Genomic DNA, 16,567 nt, shown 5'->3' on the forward strand with positions numbered 1-16,567 from the left:
GGCTGTGAGGCAGCACGCAGCTAATCAGGAAAATCTGAAGTTTTGACAGAACTATTGCACAATACTGAATTATTGCATAGTGAGAACAAGAAGAGGGAAGTTCTTTGTTCTGCTTTAGTCATATTTATAAGCTGCAGGAAGAACAGCAGTACAACAGGCTATAGTTTTACAAACTATTATACAGAGACTTTACTCCAAAAAAAAAGGCAGCAGGATGTTTTGGGAAAAAAAATTGAGAAATCTTTTAGGTTCAGAACACGGCTGGATTCAGTCAAACGAACATGCATAACAGGGCGATCGTGGCTCAAGAGTTGGCAGTTTGTCTTGTAATCAGAAGGTTGCCAGTTCGAGCCCCGGCTCTGACAGTCTCGGTCGTTGTGTCCTTGGCCAAGACACTTCACCTACCGCCTACTGGTGTTGGCCAGAGGGGCCGACGGCGCGATATGGCAGCCTCACTTCTGTCAGTCTGTCCCAGGGCAGCTGTGGCTACAACTGTAGCTGCCTCCACCAGAGTGTGAGAGTGAATGAATAGTGGAATTGTAAAGTGCTTTGGGTGTCTCGAAAAGCGCTATATAAATGCAATCCATTCTTATTATAACAGTATTATGTATTATCCTGTTTCTGGTGTCACTGATTATGAAGTTTGTATAAATGCTGTAAAACATTTGAGACTGAAAGGCTGTGCTTTGAGGTAAACTGAATAAAACTAAAATCTAAGACCGCGTGACTTGTACAGTATTATTGTAGATAGGGGGCAGGGTTTAATAAGAATATTTTCTTCTTCCTGCTCCTTTTCACACATGGTTGTAGTGCTTTATTGATAGAAAGTGTGGTTGGTTTGTTTGAACTGTTGTACCAAGAGTGAAATGAAATTATAGGGTTCAAGCATCATTTCCTGCAATGTTACCGAGTCCCGCTTAGAAAGGATTTAAACAGCAGCAGCCAGAAAAACAAGAGCTGAAGCTTCTCCACAACTGATGTTTGGTATAGAATATATATATAAACAGTGTAAAGATGGGAAAGAGAACAAACCAGCTGTTCTCCACAGAACCAGCCAAGGTGTACTCTCAGTGGCAGGGGAACAATATGAGAACAGCACCTCCAAGGCTGGAGATGCAACACTAGAAGAGCACTTGGTACCAATCTCGGGTGGGGTGATGATATCTTCCTCCTGACCTGTCGTCATGGCTCCTCCTTGGTGTAGCATGTGTGTTGTGCCTCGTCAATCTTTAGCCATGAGAGCAGTCCCATCTTCCAAATGTTGGAACACTGAGCTACTAGTCGTTTTACCATCACTGTGGATGTTGGGTATGGAAGAGTCCATAGTCTCTCATCCTATTCATGTAACCCCTTCCACTGGGGTTGCTTGCGTTGAAGCATTCCAACAGCACCCTATTTTAATCTCTTGCCCACTGATGCCTTCTTCTTCCAGTAGCCCAGTTCTCATCAGGGTGTCCTGGTTCCTCAACACCTGACGTGGACCTTGTTGATCGGGGTGACGTCCGAGCCAGTATGGGTTCATATTTATCTCTCTCGCTCATGTCTGCGGTAGGCTTGTTTAGGATAGGGGGGTCTAGCCTAGGACCCTTAACATGTTAATATTTGATCATGTTTATAAGCTGGACAGAAAAGCTGAAACTTAAAATACATCTGGTAAATAAATGGCAATATTCTCTGTTATCAGGGAGCAGTGATGACGTCAGAGGACCTCTTAAACACTCTGGAAGATTTGGGAGATGAAGAGTTTAATAAATTCAAGTGGTTCCTGCAGCAGGAAGAGATCCTTGAAGACCTCCCGACCATCAAAAAGAGCCGACTTCAGGCAACAAGCAGGTGGGACACCATAGACCTGATGGTGCAGACATACAGACTTCCTGGAGCTGTTGAGGTGACCAGGAAGGTTTTAGAGAGGATCCACAGGAATGATCTGCTGGAGAGTTTGTCTGCCATCTCTGGAGCAGAAGGTCAGTCACAGGACGAGACAAACATGTTGTTTCTGCAGTCTGACCTAGTTTCACGTTCATTATCTCTGTCTGTCAGTGGATGTCAGTGATGGTGGAGAGACATCAGAGAAAAGAGCATCTTCCTCCTCTCAGACTCGGGATTCTTTTTCTCAGACCAATGAGAATACTGGTAATACTTTACTTTCCAGACATACAGTAATATGTTTGAAATAATATTGATTATTATTTTCATTGTGATGTCTCTAACTGAGCACACGAGGTGCAGTGTTGGGAAGGTTACTCTTAAAATGTATTCCACTACAGATTACAGATTACAGATTACATGCCCCAAAATGCATTCTGTAACGTATTCCATTACTTTACTCAATGAGAGTAATGTATTCTGAATACTTTGGATTACTTAATATATTATCATGCTTTTTACAACTACATGAATGTACTATTGCTGTGTGATTTATTACTATTACTGAAGGTTACTCTCCATACCAATACCAACTAGATGTTAAAATCTTAATATAAATGAGTAACAGTAGGTGGACATTAGGTAAGGCTGCACTTTTTGCAGCGATCTCGTATAGAAAACTATTTGGCGCGTAAATAAAACAGGTCCGCGGCTCCGAACCGTAGTAAAGGGACCTCTGGCTAATACGTCGGGTTCGTGTCGGGCTCGTAGCTGAAAACTAGCTTTACTTTGTTGTCTGGGTCAACTTTGCTAGCGAGAGACAGAGAGAGGCGTTGAAAGGCTGCTCCAACGGAACTTATTGTTTCGGAGGAAAACACGAACACAGCGTACAGTCGAGTCTTAATAGCTTACTTACAGCTGGGCTCGTCAGGCACTCTTCTTGGCTGCAGTGGTTATTATTATATTTACATGCTTCCAGCTCCCGTTTCTGCTCCGTGACAGCTCGCACTTTTCCTTTTTGTCCCTCCCTCGCTCACAGACACATCACGGGTATGGCAGTCCATTCTCCCTGCAGCACGGACTACACTGCCCATGAGGCTACATTCTTTAGGGCCATGCCTGTAACACTCTGCCTGTTGCCTTCATAATAAATAATTTTTTGAATAATAATTTTTTAGAATATATTTTCACGTCATTATGCTGGCTTCGAGATTGAGACACAGGCATTAGAGCCTCTTAATGCGTGTTTTGTTTGGGTTTCCACCGGCGTGGAATTACCAAAAATAGAGAGGACATAGCCTAACATATGAAACAGGAAAAGACCGCCGTGTAATCCATTTATTTCAACAAAGTAACTGTATTCTGAATACCACCTTTTACGGTAACTGTAACAGAATACAGTTACTCATATTTTGTCATTTTAAATACGTAACGCCGGTACATGTATTCCGTTACTCTCCAACACTGATGCGGTGGTCTTTATTACAACCACATTCACCCATTCAAAGGACAAATTTCACAAATTAAAACAGCACACACTGATATTCTGTGCGTTTTAAGAACTTTCTAACTATGATGCACACACTCACTGTCCAGTGGAATCACAGAGAACAATTTGGGTTCACTGTCTTGCACAAGTTTTATTGACATGCAAACTGCAGGAATGAACCCACTGACATTTCATTTAGTAGATGACCTGGTCTATGGCCTAAGCCACAGCCACCCTGCTTCTAAACAATTTATATTGATCAAAGCCAGGAGTCCAGACATTTCTATTAGCCAAAGCAAGTTTTAGTTATTTCATTAACCTTATTCCCAAAGTTCGGCATAGATGTCCTGCACGGACAGGCACTGAGTTTGGGTTCAATGTGAGCTGGGAAGGAGCTCGATCTCTTGAACCCATTGCAGATTGTTCTGAAGGCCAGAGAATGTCGCAGATCTAGTGTAGAAGGAATTGGACCTGCTGTGAGAATTAGAATAGTGCCAGCCTAGAATAACTGGGCTCACCTCCAAAGATAGGTAAGGCTCGGGACCAATGTTCCCTCTAAGCTGTGCGTGTGCGCAATTGCGCACTGCTGGCACGGTCTCTGTGCACAGAAAATCTGCGCTGCGCACAAAAAAAAAATCTAACCTGAATTGAAATTAAAATTAAAACTTTAACAATTCTGCTTTGCAGTGTTAGTCAGTAAGTGACTGGCTGCTCCCGTATGGGATTAGAACGATTCCACCTTATCCCATAGTCCAGCCAATAATGCGATTCACATTCATATATACGCAGCTAATCAACGTGGTTGACAGGCTATGACAGCGTCCTTATGTGCCGACACTGGTGTTTTAGCGAGCAAAGCGGCGTGGCTGATGTGGAGTGAAGCCACGTTAATAACAACGTGTACAACCATTGGAGATGTGAGCAGGACAGACGGAACAACTGACGGAAAAAGTGTGGACTTTATACCAGTTTTTAAATTGTGTTGATAGGCCACGTAAAACCAGAGTTATGATAAAAATATCTGCAATGTTTGGTTTTCTTCCTGAATACTATCGTTGTTTATATTTACTGCGGGAAGAAACGGTAAAAACAGCGTTTTATAAGGAAAACGCTCGAAAGCGCTCTCCACCTGTGAGCAAAAACAACACCAAAAACCCCACCCTTTCCTATTGGTGGAAAAATGTACCATGTCGACCAATCAAAACATGATATGGCAACATGGCATTTAGTTGTTTAGGAACAACTCCTAAGAGTGACGGCGGTGTTTTGAGACGTGAGAGATTTGCGACGTTTAGCGCAAATCTTGTGTAGTTAGTGTGTAGTTAGTGTGTAGTGTAGTCAATAGTTTTGTTGTGTGAGTCAGAACAATGAGGCGACTGCTGAATGTTACAGGTGTTACAGCAGTGATACATCTCCTGCTGTCAGGCCTGCAGGTATCAGGCTGTTGTTCTCCTTTATCTCATAGTGGACAGAAATTATTTTTTGGAGTGGCACAAATAATTTGTGTGGCATCAAATTTGATGCAGAACAGCTGATTGTTCTGTAAATAGTTTGAAATGTTTATTTAAAAAAACGCCTTGGCTGCATTTTTAGGTAAACAGCTGCAAAAAACTTTGTTGTTTGCAAAACTCAGTTACTTTTTTGAAAAGTAACTATATAATTAATTGCCCAACATTGGTCATTATTTACTGTATTTTGCAGACAGAGTTACAGGACTCTCTCCCAGACCACAGACTCATAATACAAGTCAGAGCTTTATAAAAAAAAAAAAAAGAAGAAGAAGAAGAAAGTTGTGTTTTCAAAATTGGAGTTCAAGTTATTTTTACTTCCAATAGTGTTAACATACTACACAGGTCATGAACAAGATTCTTTTTAATTTTCATTGTAAGTGGGCTAAAGCAGTTACTTAAAAGTTGTCTAACATAAATTTAAATGCTGTAATTTGATTATTTTAATAAACCATGTAACTTGGATGGATTCGATGCTGGCGTGACCACAGTGCACACGTCTGCTGTTGTTCACAGTGGTCCAAGGGACCGCTCAGGGAGTTTGTGTGTTCGCTCAGACACATGAAAAATTAGAGGGAACATTGATCAGGATCCAAACTCTTCCAGCTCTGCTGTGCTGGAGTTTCCAACAAAGAACAAGAGGGTAATTTCTGTGCAACTTTGATTCAGTGCAGGTACATCTCTGATTGTTTTGTGTCCTTTCAGTTGGTGATGATTAATGGCAAGGTCTGCCAGATGGTCATCTAGATAGGCATCTATGCACAAAAGCCTCACACTTTCTTTCTTTTCATTCATATTTGACACAGATGTGGTGGTTCCAGTACCAGAGCCTCACCCCATCATATCTTACCAACAGATGCTTCAATCAAACTTCCAGGACAAGTTTATGTGTGCACAAGAAGGTTGGGCAGAAGATAAACAGCGTCTGGTTGATATGTACACAGAGCTGTACATCACAGCTGGGTATGATGTACATATCAACACACAGCATGAGGTCCGGCATATTGAAAAGGCATGGAAGCCAGCAGAATCAGAGAAACCTATTAGACCCACAGACATGTTCAAACATCCTTCAGGAGACTACAGACCCATCAAAACAGTGATGACCAATGGAATCGCAGGAATTGGAAAAACCTTCCTTGTTCACAAGTTTGTTTTGGACTGGGCTGAACAAAGATCCAATCAAGATGTGCATCTGATTTTCCCCTTCACCTTCCGTCAGCTGAATCCTCTGAAGGGAGAAAAGTTCAGTTTGGCAGAGCTCATTCATGAATGCATCCCAGAAACTGTAGGCATCCCACAGGAGGCTCTGAATTACATCTTTACAGATGTTCAGTCATCAGGAATCACCAACTATGACAAGAGTAAATTCAAACTTCTGTTTGTGTTTGATGGGCTGGATGAGAGCCGCCTTCATCTCGACCTTCATTCTGAAGACATTCGCTCTGTCGATGTAACAAAGGCAACTAAAACAGATGTCCTGCTGAGGAAACTCATCAATGGGAAACTGCTACGCTCTGCTCGCATCTGGGTAACCACACGGCCTGCTGCAGCCAATCAGATCCCTCGAGAGTTTATCAGCAGTACAACTGAGGTCAGGGGGTTCACAGACCCACAGAAAGAGGAGTACTTCAAAAAGAGATTCAAATGTAAGGAGCAAGCTGACAAACTCATCTCCCATATCAAAATGACAGCAAGCCTCCACATCATGTGCCACATCCCAGTCTTCTGCTGGATCACTGCAACAGTTCTGGAAGATGTGTTGAAAACCAGAGAGGGAGGAGAGCTGCCCAAGACTCTGACTGAGATGTACGCAGAGTTCCTGGTGTTTCAGATTGATCGGACAAAAGAAAAGTATGGCCCAGAGAAGAGCATTCAATACATTAAGTCATTAGCAAAACTGGGCTTTGAGCAGCTGGAAAAGGGCAACCTGATCTTCTATGAGAAAGATCTGAGAGAGAGCGGCATTGATTTCAGTGAAGCCTCGGTGTGCTCAGGAGTGTTCACAGAGATCTTCAGAGAAGATCGAGGAAGGAAAGGGAAAGACAAGATGTTCAGCTTCGTCCATCTGAGCGTACAGGAGTTTCTGGCTGCTCTTTATGTGAGGATGTTGCTTAACAACAGTAACATAAATGTGATGCCATTGCCACAACCATCACTGAAAAACCTTCGGCTGTTTTTCAGTAAAACACCTTCAAAGAAAATCCACAGGAATTTCATTAACAGGGCCTTACAGAGTCCAAATGGTCACCTGGACTTGTTCCTTCGCTTCCTTCTGGGTCTTTCACTGCAGACCAATCAGGACAAACTACAGGACTTGCTGAGAAAAATAGACAGTAGTTCAGAGACCACTCAGAAAACAGTTCAATACATCAAGAAGAAAATCAGTGAGAATCTGTCTCCAGAGAGAAACATCAATTTGTTTCACTGTCTGAATGAACTAAATGATCGTTCATTAGTGGAGGAGATCCAACAGTACCTGAGTTCAGGATGCCTCTGCGCTCATGAACTGACTCCAGCTCAGTGGTCAGCTCTGGTCTTCATCTTAGTGTCATCAGAAGAACATCTTAATATTTTTGAACTGAAGAAATACTCTGCTTCTGAGGAAGCTCTTCTAAGACTATTGCCTGCGGTCAAAGCTTCCAACACAATAATGTAAGTGCACAAAACTACCACCCATCTAATAATGTAACTGTAATAATGTGTTTCTCGACCATTCAGCATAATCCCTGATTCTTAGCAATTACCCAGATCTATTTGTGGGAGTAAGAGTGATCAACGAAATACTGTTTGGTGTAAGAAATTAAGTTATTTGATTTTATTTGCCTAAAAGTTATCATGACATCACTATTCAGCTCAGTCTTTTATGCTAATAGTAAAGAATACCTTCACATATTTGAAGTTCAGTTCAATTCAATTTTATATAGCACCTAACTGCAACTACAATTGCCTCAAGTAACTTTATATTGAAAGGTAAAGACCCTACAATAATTAAGAGAAAACAGAAGACCCCCAAAATATGAAATATAACTAATGATTAAATCCAGAGAGGTGTATAAACACAGTGAACAAAACTTTATTTGTGAAGAAGTTCATAAAGTCATTACTAGTTAACGTTAAAGGGATGGTTGGTTCAACAGAGCTCTGACTTTTTGTCAGCCTGGCTACAGTGCTGAAGAGAAACCTAGGGTTGTTCTTCTTTTCTTCAATCAGTGATGAATAGTAAGATGTTCTGGCTTTACGGAGGGCTTTCTTATGACTATTTCTATTTCTAACTATTTCTCCAGGCTAAATGACGATTTTCTAAATTTGTGACACGGCATTTCTTCTCCAGCTTACGAGTTATCTGCTTTAGGCTACGTGATTGAGAATTATACCAGGGATCAAATACTTCTGATTTAAAGCTTTATTTTTCACAGGAGCTACAGTATGTCATTGATTGAAGTACGCTCTGAAAGTTTGACTGTTTTACATTGTACACCAGTGTTAGTGTTTGTCTGTGTGGGTTTTTTTTTTTTTTTTAAATTGCATCCAGACTGAGTGGCTGCAACCTGACAGAGGAAAGCTGTAAAGTACTGTCATCACTTCTCAGCTCCAAGTCCTCCACTTTGAGAGAGCTCGACATGAGTAACAATGACCTGCAGGATTCAGGGGTGACCTTGCTGGCGGCAGGACTGGAGAATCCACACTGTAAACTGGAGATTCTCAGGTCAGAGTTCAGAACAATGACAACAAACAGGACAAAGTGAAAATACAAAGTTAACAATCTCATGTAGTTACATACACACACCCCCACAACCACCTACACATACAATGGACAAAAACAAACAAATGGCCAACTGTACCCTCATACACACAATAATAACATGGACTGAACCACCACTCACTACCACTAGCACTTTATATTGCCTCTATAGAAATTATCCACATATCTCACTGATCTTAACTGCACTACTGTAAATGCTGTATAGACAATCATACTGTACAATACGGTAATTATAATTCTACAGCTGTTTACAACTGTTTATAACTTGCATAGTTCATATCCCTGTATAGCTTTATATTTCATATTTCTGTATAGCTTTCATATTTATATCCTGTTCATAGCCTGTACATAGCTTGTACACTCACTACAGCCTGTACATACTTATAGTCATAGCATATTCATAACATACCTGCATACCGTGTACACTGTAACATAGCCATAATAGACCCATATTTTGTACCCTCATACCTATAACAGACCCATTTCTGTAATATATCTATATTATGGCTAAAGCACTTCTGGATGGATGCAAACTGCATTTCGTTGCCTTGTACTTGTGACATGTGCAATGACATAAAGTAGAATTCTATTCTATTCTATTCTATTCTAGTAAGATATATATATATATCTGTTCAGTCTCATCACTTAATTTTGTCATCAAAGCATGTGTGTGCTGGTCAGCAGCCACTGAGAGACTGAAAATACAGCAGTAGGCCTAACTAACTTCAGACTGGCTGACTGATGTAAGAGGATTACTTGTTTCCATGTGTACTTCACAAGATAAGATCTGCATATTATTATTTATTGACTAACTATTTTCTACAAACTCATCACTGCTGTTGGGCAAAATCTGAACAAAATAAACTAAAATTTGAAAGCTTTGAGTGATACGGATTAGTCCTTAAAGATACCGAAAACGAAGGTGATGGTTATGATCTATAAAGTGTTTTTTTTTTAATTGCTTCCAGACTGAGTGGCTGCAACCTTTCAGAGGGAAGCTGTAAAGCACTGTCATCAGTTCTCAGCTCCAAGCCCTCCACTTTGAGAGTGATCGACATGAGTAACAATGACCTGCAGGATTCAGGCCTGACTTTGCTGGCCACAGGACTGGAGAATCCACACTGCAAACTGGAGATTCTCAGGTCAGAGTTCAGTTTCAGTTCAACAGATAACCATATAAATGTTAATTAGCTTGATTCAAAGCTTGTAGTAACAGTGATCAATTCTTGCAGAGACCATAAACAGCGGACAATTCAACAGGGATAAACTGCTGTTTTTCTGAACCTGGCCTTTGATACGGTTAATCACTCAGTGCTCTCCTCTAAGTTATCTGAATTCTAATCTGCAATGTACTAAACTTGATTCAGTGTTTTTCTCTGACCACTGTTAGTGTGTCAGGATAAAATTAGAAATACCACCACTAAGGGGTCTCGGCATTACAGTAGTGCAACAGGGTTCGATCTTTGAGCCATTGCTGTTTACTGTATACAGTGGGGGAAATAAATATTTGATCCCCTGATGAATTTCGAGAAAGAGAAAGAATATTGACCAAAAATCCATATGTATGTATGTATATATATATATATATATATATATATAGATATATATAGATATATATATATATATATATATATATAGATATATATATAGATAGATAGATATATAGATAGATAGATAGATAGATAGATAGATAGATAGAGATATAGATATATATACACACACCTTAGGAGGGATTTTGGCACATCCTGGCATTATCTTTAGAGAAAATCACTAAACCATTTATGTTTCTTGGCTGCTGCTCTGTAAGTCGAAGCTTCAGCTCCTGGCAATGCCAATTCATGGCCTTAATGTTCTTCTTCTTTAGCCACTCCTTTGTTGTCTTGGACATATATCTTGGGTTACTGTTGTGCTGGAAGACCCATCTTCTTTAGCTTACAATATAAAGCACCGTGAGGCAACTGTTGCTGTGATTTGGTGTATGGGGTTAAAACGATACCAGCTTAAACTTGTAACTGAAAAAAATATTGAAAAATAATATTGTAACTGAAAATATTAATACTTGAGAGGTGGGGCCTCAGACCCGCATACATTTGCATTCATTACAGTTGCGGACACTAATGCTGACCAATGACTGTAGGAACACAGTCATTGCTTTGGAGAGGAGAAAAGTGATTTCTCCCCTTTTTTGGTAAAAAAACAATCCTGGAAATGACCTTAATGTGAGAAACAGAAATACATTTATTAATTAATAATCAATAAACAGATTTTGTTTAACCAAAGTAATTTTAAAAAAGTAATTAATTAAAAAAGTAATCAAAGTAATTAAGAGTATAATTGTTCCATACAATTACTAACCTTGGCATGTCCTCCTGAACTTTCTGTTTGGGGTCTGGGCTTGTCCATCTCATGAGACTGCTCTGCATTTTGTTGCAGTGGGGTATGAGGTTGCTTTGTGCTAACCTGGTGATGAGATCTTATGCCACACAGTGATACACAGGTATCACTAAATTTAGCAAATATTAACTGGAATCCAGCTTGCTACAACGAAAAGTTATAAGTTGAAAAAGTTTTTGAATTTTACCACAACTTCACCAAATGTAGCTAATAAGAACTTAACTTATGTCCATTCCAGTGGAATAGCAAAAAAGATGATGAAAAATAATTATGTACCTGCGGTTTAGAGGGGCAGCTGAACTTGAAGCATTATTATTTTTAGCCGGGGAAAGAGTGAAAGATGGCAGCTTGGTCAGCACTAGTGTGGGCCTCTATTTTTGTTTCATTTTAGGCTAGCATCATTTTAACTCCATAATTTGGGCTAAATAAATAAAAGTGAATTAAATTGAATGGAAAATAGTTTAAAAATGTTGAAGAGTTTAAATAATAAACATATTACCTTAGAGTCCACTCTTGGATTTAATGAGCATGTTAAAGATTTGTGCCATATACTGAAATACTACATAACTACATATTAGGAAGTCAGTTACAGTTGATGCATCTAAGACACTTGTATTCCATATTTTCTCTTGTGATGTTTAAACATTGATTTTGAGAAGTCAGACTTGTAAGCATTGTGATAATTGTTTCTTCATTTTTATACAATCTGTATATTTTATCCTGTCTTCCTTCTCTCATCCCAACCAATCACAGCAGATGGCCCCGCCCCTCCCTGAGCCTGGTTCTGCTGGAGGTTTCTTCCTGTTAAAAGGGAGTTTTTCCTTCCCACTGTCACCAAAGTGCTTGCTCATAGGGGGTCATATGATTGTTGGGTTTTTCTCTGTATGTATTATTGTAGGGTCTACCTGACAGCATAAATCGCCTTGAGGCAACTGTTGTTGTGATTTGGTGCTGTGTAAATAAAATTGAATTGAATTGTATATTTGTGTTGTTTTCCAGTTGTTATGTGCCAGTGTGTAAGTAAGTCAATTACACATAATTCCTTGTGTTTGTCTCCAGGTTGTCAGGCTGTCTAATCACAGAGGAAGGCTGCACTTCCTTGTCCTCTACTCTGAGGTCCCACCCCTCACACTTGAGAGAGCTAGACCTGAGCTACAATCATCCAGGAGACTCAGGAATTAAGCTTTTGTCTGCTGTACTGGAGGAGCCAAGCTGCAGACTGGACACTCTCAGGTGTGACCCACAGATGACATTGATTCGTGCTAGACAGATAACCAGCCTTAACATAGATGAAAAGGAGCGTTGAACCCCCAGTTTGCTTAATCTATAAACAGATCGGACAACACAAAGGAGTATTTTACAAAAGGATTTGCCAAAATCAGATGCGCTACAATACCCAAAGTATTCGCTTGTCTCCTTTCACACACATAACAGCTTCAATTCTGTTGGAAAGGTTTTCCACAAGTGTGTTTATGGGAATTTTTGACCATTTTTCTAGAAGTGCATTTGTGAAGTCAGACACTGGTGTTGGCTCATAGTCTCTGCTCTAATTACTCCCAAAGGTGTTCTTTCAGGTTGAGGTCAGGACTCTGTGCAGGCCAGTCAGGTTCTTCCACACCAAACTCGCTCATCCACGTCTTTGTGGACCTTGGTTTGTGCACTGGTGTTCAATCATTTGGAAACTGAAAGGAGCCATGCCCAAACTACCTTTGTGATCAGCCGTAGCCTGAAAAACTCAGAGGCACTTTCATTTGTTATCATCTATCGTCCACCTGGGCCTTAATTTTAACCATTAGACAAAAAATTACTCATAATCGACTCACAGATGTAACATTATCTACAGCTACTTTCAGTACCTTTGATATTTTTCACCAGTTGATCTCTCTGAGTTAACTTCAGTAATTTACTCTCTCAGCTTGCTGCACACCTTCCCATGACCAGAGGTGGGAAATAATGAAGTACAAGTACTTCGCTACTGTACTTAACTAGAATATTCAGGTATTTGTACTTTACTTGAGTATTTATTTTTCTGGCAGCTTTTACTTTTACTCGCTACGTTTTAACAAAAATATCTGTAGGTTTTGCTCCTTACATTTTCAAAACAGGCTCATTACTTTTGGTTTGACGCACTTTATTATTTCACGTCACTGCGAGCCTTCAGACATCAAACCAATCTGAGCCTAAACAGGAACTCATGTTTGAGTATTAATCACCAGAGAATGTGGCATAAAAGAGATAGAGCCAAAACTGTGCGCTATAGTCAGTGGTAAAAGTGTTTTCTACTAAATTAGTTAATAACTGCTTTTTCATACTTTATCACACATGTTGGCCTAGGTGTCTATTTTTGGATTTGACAAGGCTAACACTACTTGCCTTAGTTGTCCTGACTGGAACTAAGAAGCTGATCACACCTGAACCCCCTCCCACCATAAGCCCCCTCCAAACTTTACACTTGACACAATACAGTTAGAAATCTACCCTCTTAATTAATCATCTTTTATTAACCCCGTAGGGATAGTGTCCTATAGACTTGTTTATGGTTTTAATGAAATAATAATTCAGGTTTGCTCAGATTAATCTGAAATATCACAGTTACTGAAGTTTCTGTACTTGCTGACATATCTTCTGTGAAAAAGCTTCGGTTGTAACATGAAATTTAATAGCTTTGTGATGGTCACCTGGCTAATGGGCAGAGAGGCACGTCATTGTTAGCACTGCACATAACCAGCAAAGCAGCTGGTTAAACGTATTGCACGCAGACATTCTCATAGAGGCTAATAAGTAAGTGCTGCTCAGCCTGCACCTGCTCAACATGATCTGCATTCCCCTCTCCATCATTTCCAGAAATGGGAAGAGTGTTCAAAAGCCTCTCCTGGGTGCTGACGTGCTAAAGCTGTTATTGGACATTAAGCAAAAGACTGTGCATGTCCCTAAGTGTCGCCTGTGGGAATGGAAACAGTAGCAATATATTTTTTAGCTTCATGATGAGTTTTTCTGAGTGTTTTTAATGATTTTGTTTCTTCATCCAGGCTGGAATATTGTGGAAAGCAGAGACTGAAACCCAGACTGAAGAAGTGTGAGTGTTTGTTCACTTTGATCATGCTGAAAAAAACTGTTAGTTCATCCGTCATCCGTCTTCTTCTGGGGTGTGATTGCAGCGGTCAGCAGCCTGAGCAGAGGAGTCCAGACACCCCTCTCTACCTCCTAATCAGGCCCCATCTTATCTTAATGACCTTGTAGTACCATATCACCCTATTAGAGCACTTCGCTCTCACACTGCAGGCTTACTTGTTGTTCCTAGAGTATTTAAAAGTAGAATGGGAGGCAGAGCCTTCAGTTTTCAATTTAAATTAAATTAAACATTCATTGTCAGGTGAATGGTGGCACAGGAGGCTGTGCCTGCGTGAGCTTTGCTTCACCTTCATAACTCCAGCAGCTGAGCTGGAACGTTTTGTTTTTTGTTTTTTGACAAACTCCTAAAATAAACGGAGCTTTCATCGATCATTTATTTCGAGAATATGCGTACATATATAGAAGATAGAGCATATATAAAGGAAGGAAAATATTGTCTTCTAGTACATCAGGTGTTTGAAAAGGAGTGGGAAGAAGTAATACTTATATACCCTACACATATTCATAGCTCAGTCATGTAGTTGTGCAGCTTCTTCCTGAGTGTATGTAATATGTTTTATTACAGTGATAACTGTTCAAATCATATTAGACATATCTATACGGAAAACACCTCTTGTAGCTTAATGCTGTTCTCATCCCTGTACAGCATGAAAACCACATCTTTATTCATTGATTTAATGTATTATAATGTAATGTATTGTATTGATTTTATTGCATCTTTTCCATTAGTACCTACGACTCAGTACTTTAGGTCGGCGGGCTTCCAAGCGAGCCGAGCAGGTACTAAAATGTGAAATCATTAGACTCTGTGCCACTGATTGGCTGGTCAATAATGTCACTCAATGAGTCATGAGAGCGTCTCGTTCATGAAAATAAAACCACAATATCTGAAACCTGACAGCAAGGGAAATGGCCCCAAAAAACAACACTGTGATCAGCGAGTCTGACGAAAGCCACAGCCCGAGCAGTAAATATATTCGCTTTGACGTCTACCTTTGTTGTAGTGTTCGTGTCGCAAAATAATGATGTCACGGGACGCGCAGACGCATCGCTATGACAACAAGCACTTACACTGAGTTGTAATGGAAACCCATGTGTGTTTCGAAGGCAAAAAAAAAAGAAGATGTATACTTTATAATAAATTTGTTAGTTATCTTAGCTAAATTTTATTTCCACAAATGCAAATACAGTAACCAAAAGCCTAATTTTAAACACTATTATAATGATAATCTTACATAAGAACTGATCAGTGGATCACTTAATAAAAAGGCTATAAAAACAATTACTATTTGCAATAATTACAAATTATTTGAATAAATGTAACTTTTTATATTGCTCCCCCTGGTATATATTAATTATGTTCCATATTGTATGCATTCTCTGTATACTGTTGCTCAATAAAGTTTTTGTACTACTGCTGTGTTTTTTCTCTCCATCAGATTTCTGTGAGCTCACACTGGACACAAACACGATGAACAGGAATGTCGTGGTGTATTACAACACGGTGATGAAAGGGCTGAGGCTGAAGCAACCATACCGTGATCATCCAGAGAGGTTTGACTGCTGTCAGCTGCTGTGCACAAATGGTCTGACTGGTCGCTGTTACTGGGAGGTCGAGTGGAGAGGAGGGGTTTATGTAGCAGTGAGTTACAAAGGAATCGGAAGGAGAGGAAAGGGTGCCGAATGCTGGTTTGGATGGAATAATCAGTCGTGGAGTATCTTCTGCTCTCCTGTTGATGGTTACTCTGTCTGGCACAACAGGAGAAGAACTGTGCTCTCCTCAGTCCCCTTCTCCTTCATCTTTAACAGAATAGCAGTATACTTGGACTGGCCTGCAGGCACTCTGTCCTTCTACAAAGTAACCTCTGACTCACTGTTCCACCTCCACACCTTCACCACCACATTCACCGAGCCGGTGTATCCTGGATTTGGGTTCTGGCTTGCCGGTTCCACAGTGTCTCTGTGGTAACTGTGGAATAAAATCTCCTCGTTTCCCCAAACCGGAGATGTTTGACCTGTGGCTGCTGTGTAGACAGATTTCCATGAGCAGTTTGTACATGTTTGTATCACATGTGTTTTATATAGATAGAGTGATATGAGCAGCCTTGCAGGTACATGCATGCCTTTAGACCAGGGCTCTAGACTGCGACCAATATGGTCGCAAATGCGACCAAATTTTTCCGTGGTGCGACTAAAAAAAACATTTGGTCGCACTGGTGCGACCAACTGTTACCAACATTTGGTCGCACCTGTTTGGGTAACAAAAAAAAATCTCTGCAACTCTCCATGTTGTCAACAGCAGACACACATTATGCCCCTATCGTGGACTAAACCAATCAGAGATAGTCAGGGGCGGGACCTCTCTGATTGGCCGTGGTCCAGTGGAAAGTGCAGGTAGAAGAGGGAGGTGAG

General features: G+C 40.3%; 1 protein-coding gene across 1 annotated transcript; it reads left to right on the top strand.

Annotated features, from left to right (window-relative positions):
* Positions 1–1,693: 1,693 nt before the first annotated feature.
* On the top strand, positions 1,694–16,124 carry LOC134629848 (NACHT, LRR and PYD domains-containing protein 12-like). The gene is made up of 8 exons (XM_063477357.1): positions 1,694–1,964; positions 2,041–2,100; positions 5,652–7,518; positions 8,399–8,572; positions 9,598–9,771; positions 12,083–12,256; positions 14,053–14,099; positions 15,595–16,124. The coding sequence occupies exons 1-8, from the start codon at positions 1,694–1,696 to the stop codon at positions 16,122–16,124; spliced, it is 3,297 nt and encodes a 1,098-aa protein (XP_063333427.1).
* Positions 16,125–16,567: the final 443 nt, after the last annotated feature.

This window comes from Pelmatolapia mariae, linkage group LG6, assembly GCF_036321145.2.
Source record: "Pelmatolapia mariae isolate MD_Pm_ZW linkage group LG6, Pm_UMD_F_2, whole genome shotgun sequence".
Classification (NCBI taxonomy): domain Eukaryota; kingdom Metazoa; phylum Chordata; class Actinopteri; order Cichliformes; family Cichlidae; genus Pelmatolapia; species Pelmatolapia mariae.

Coding starts and splice junctions, on each gene's coding strand:
- LOC134629848 (XM_063477357.1), top strand. CDS start 1,694: ATGACGTCAGAGGACCTCTTAAACACTCTGGAAGATTTGGGAGATGAA. Junction 12,257..14,052: donor TGCAGACTGGACACTCTCAG/GTGTGACCCACA, acceptor TTCTTCATCCAG/GCTGGAATATTGTGGAAAGC. Junction 14,100..15,594: donor GAAACCCAGACTGAAGAAGT/GTGAGTGTTTGT, acceptor TCTCTCCATCAG/ATTTCTGTGAGCTCACACTG.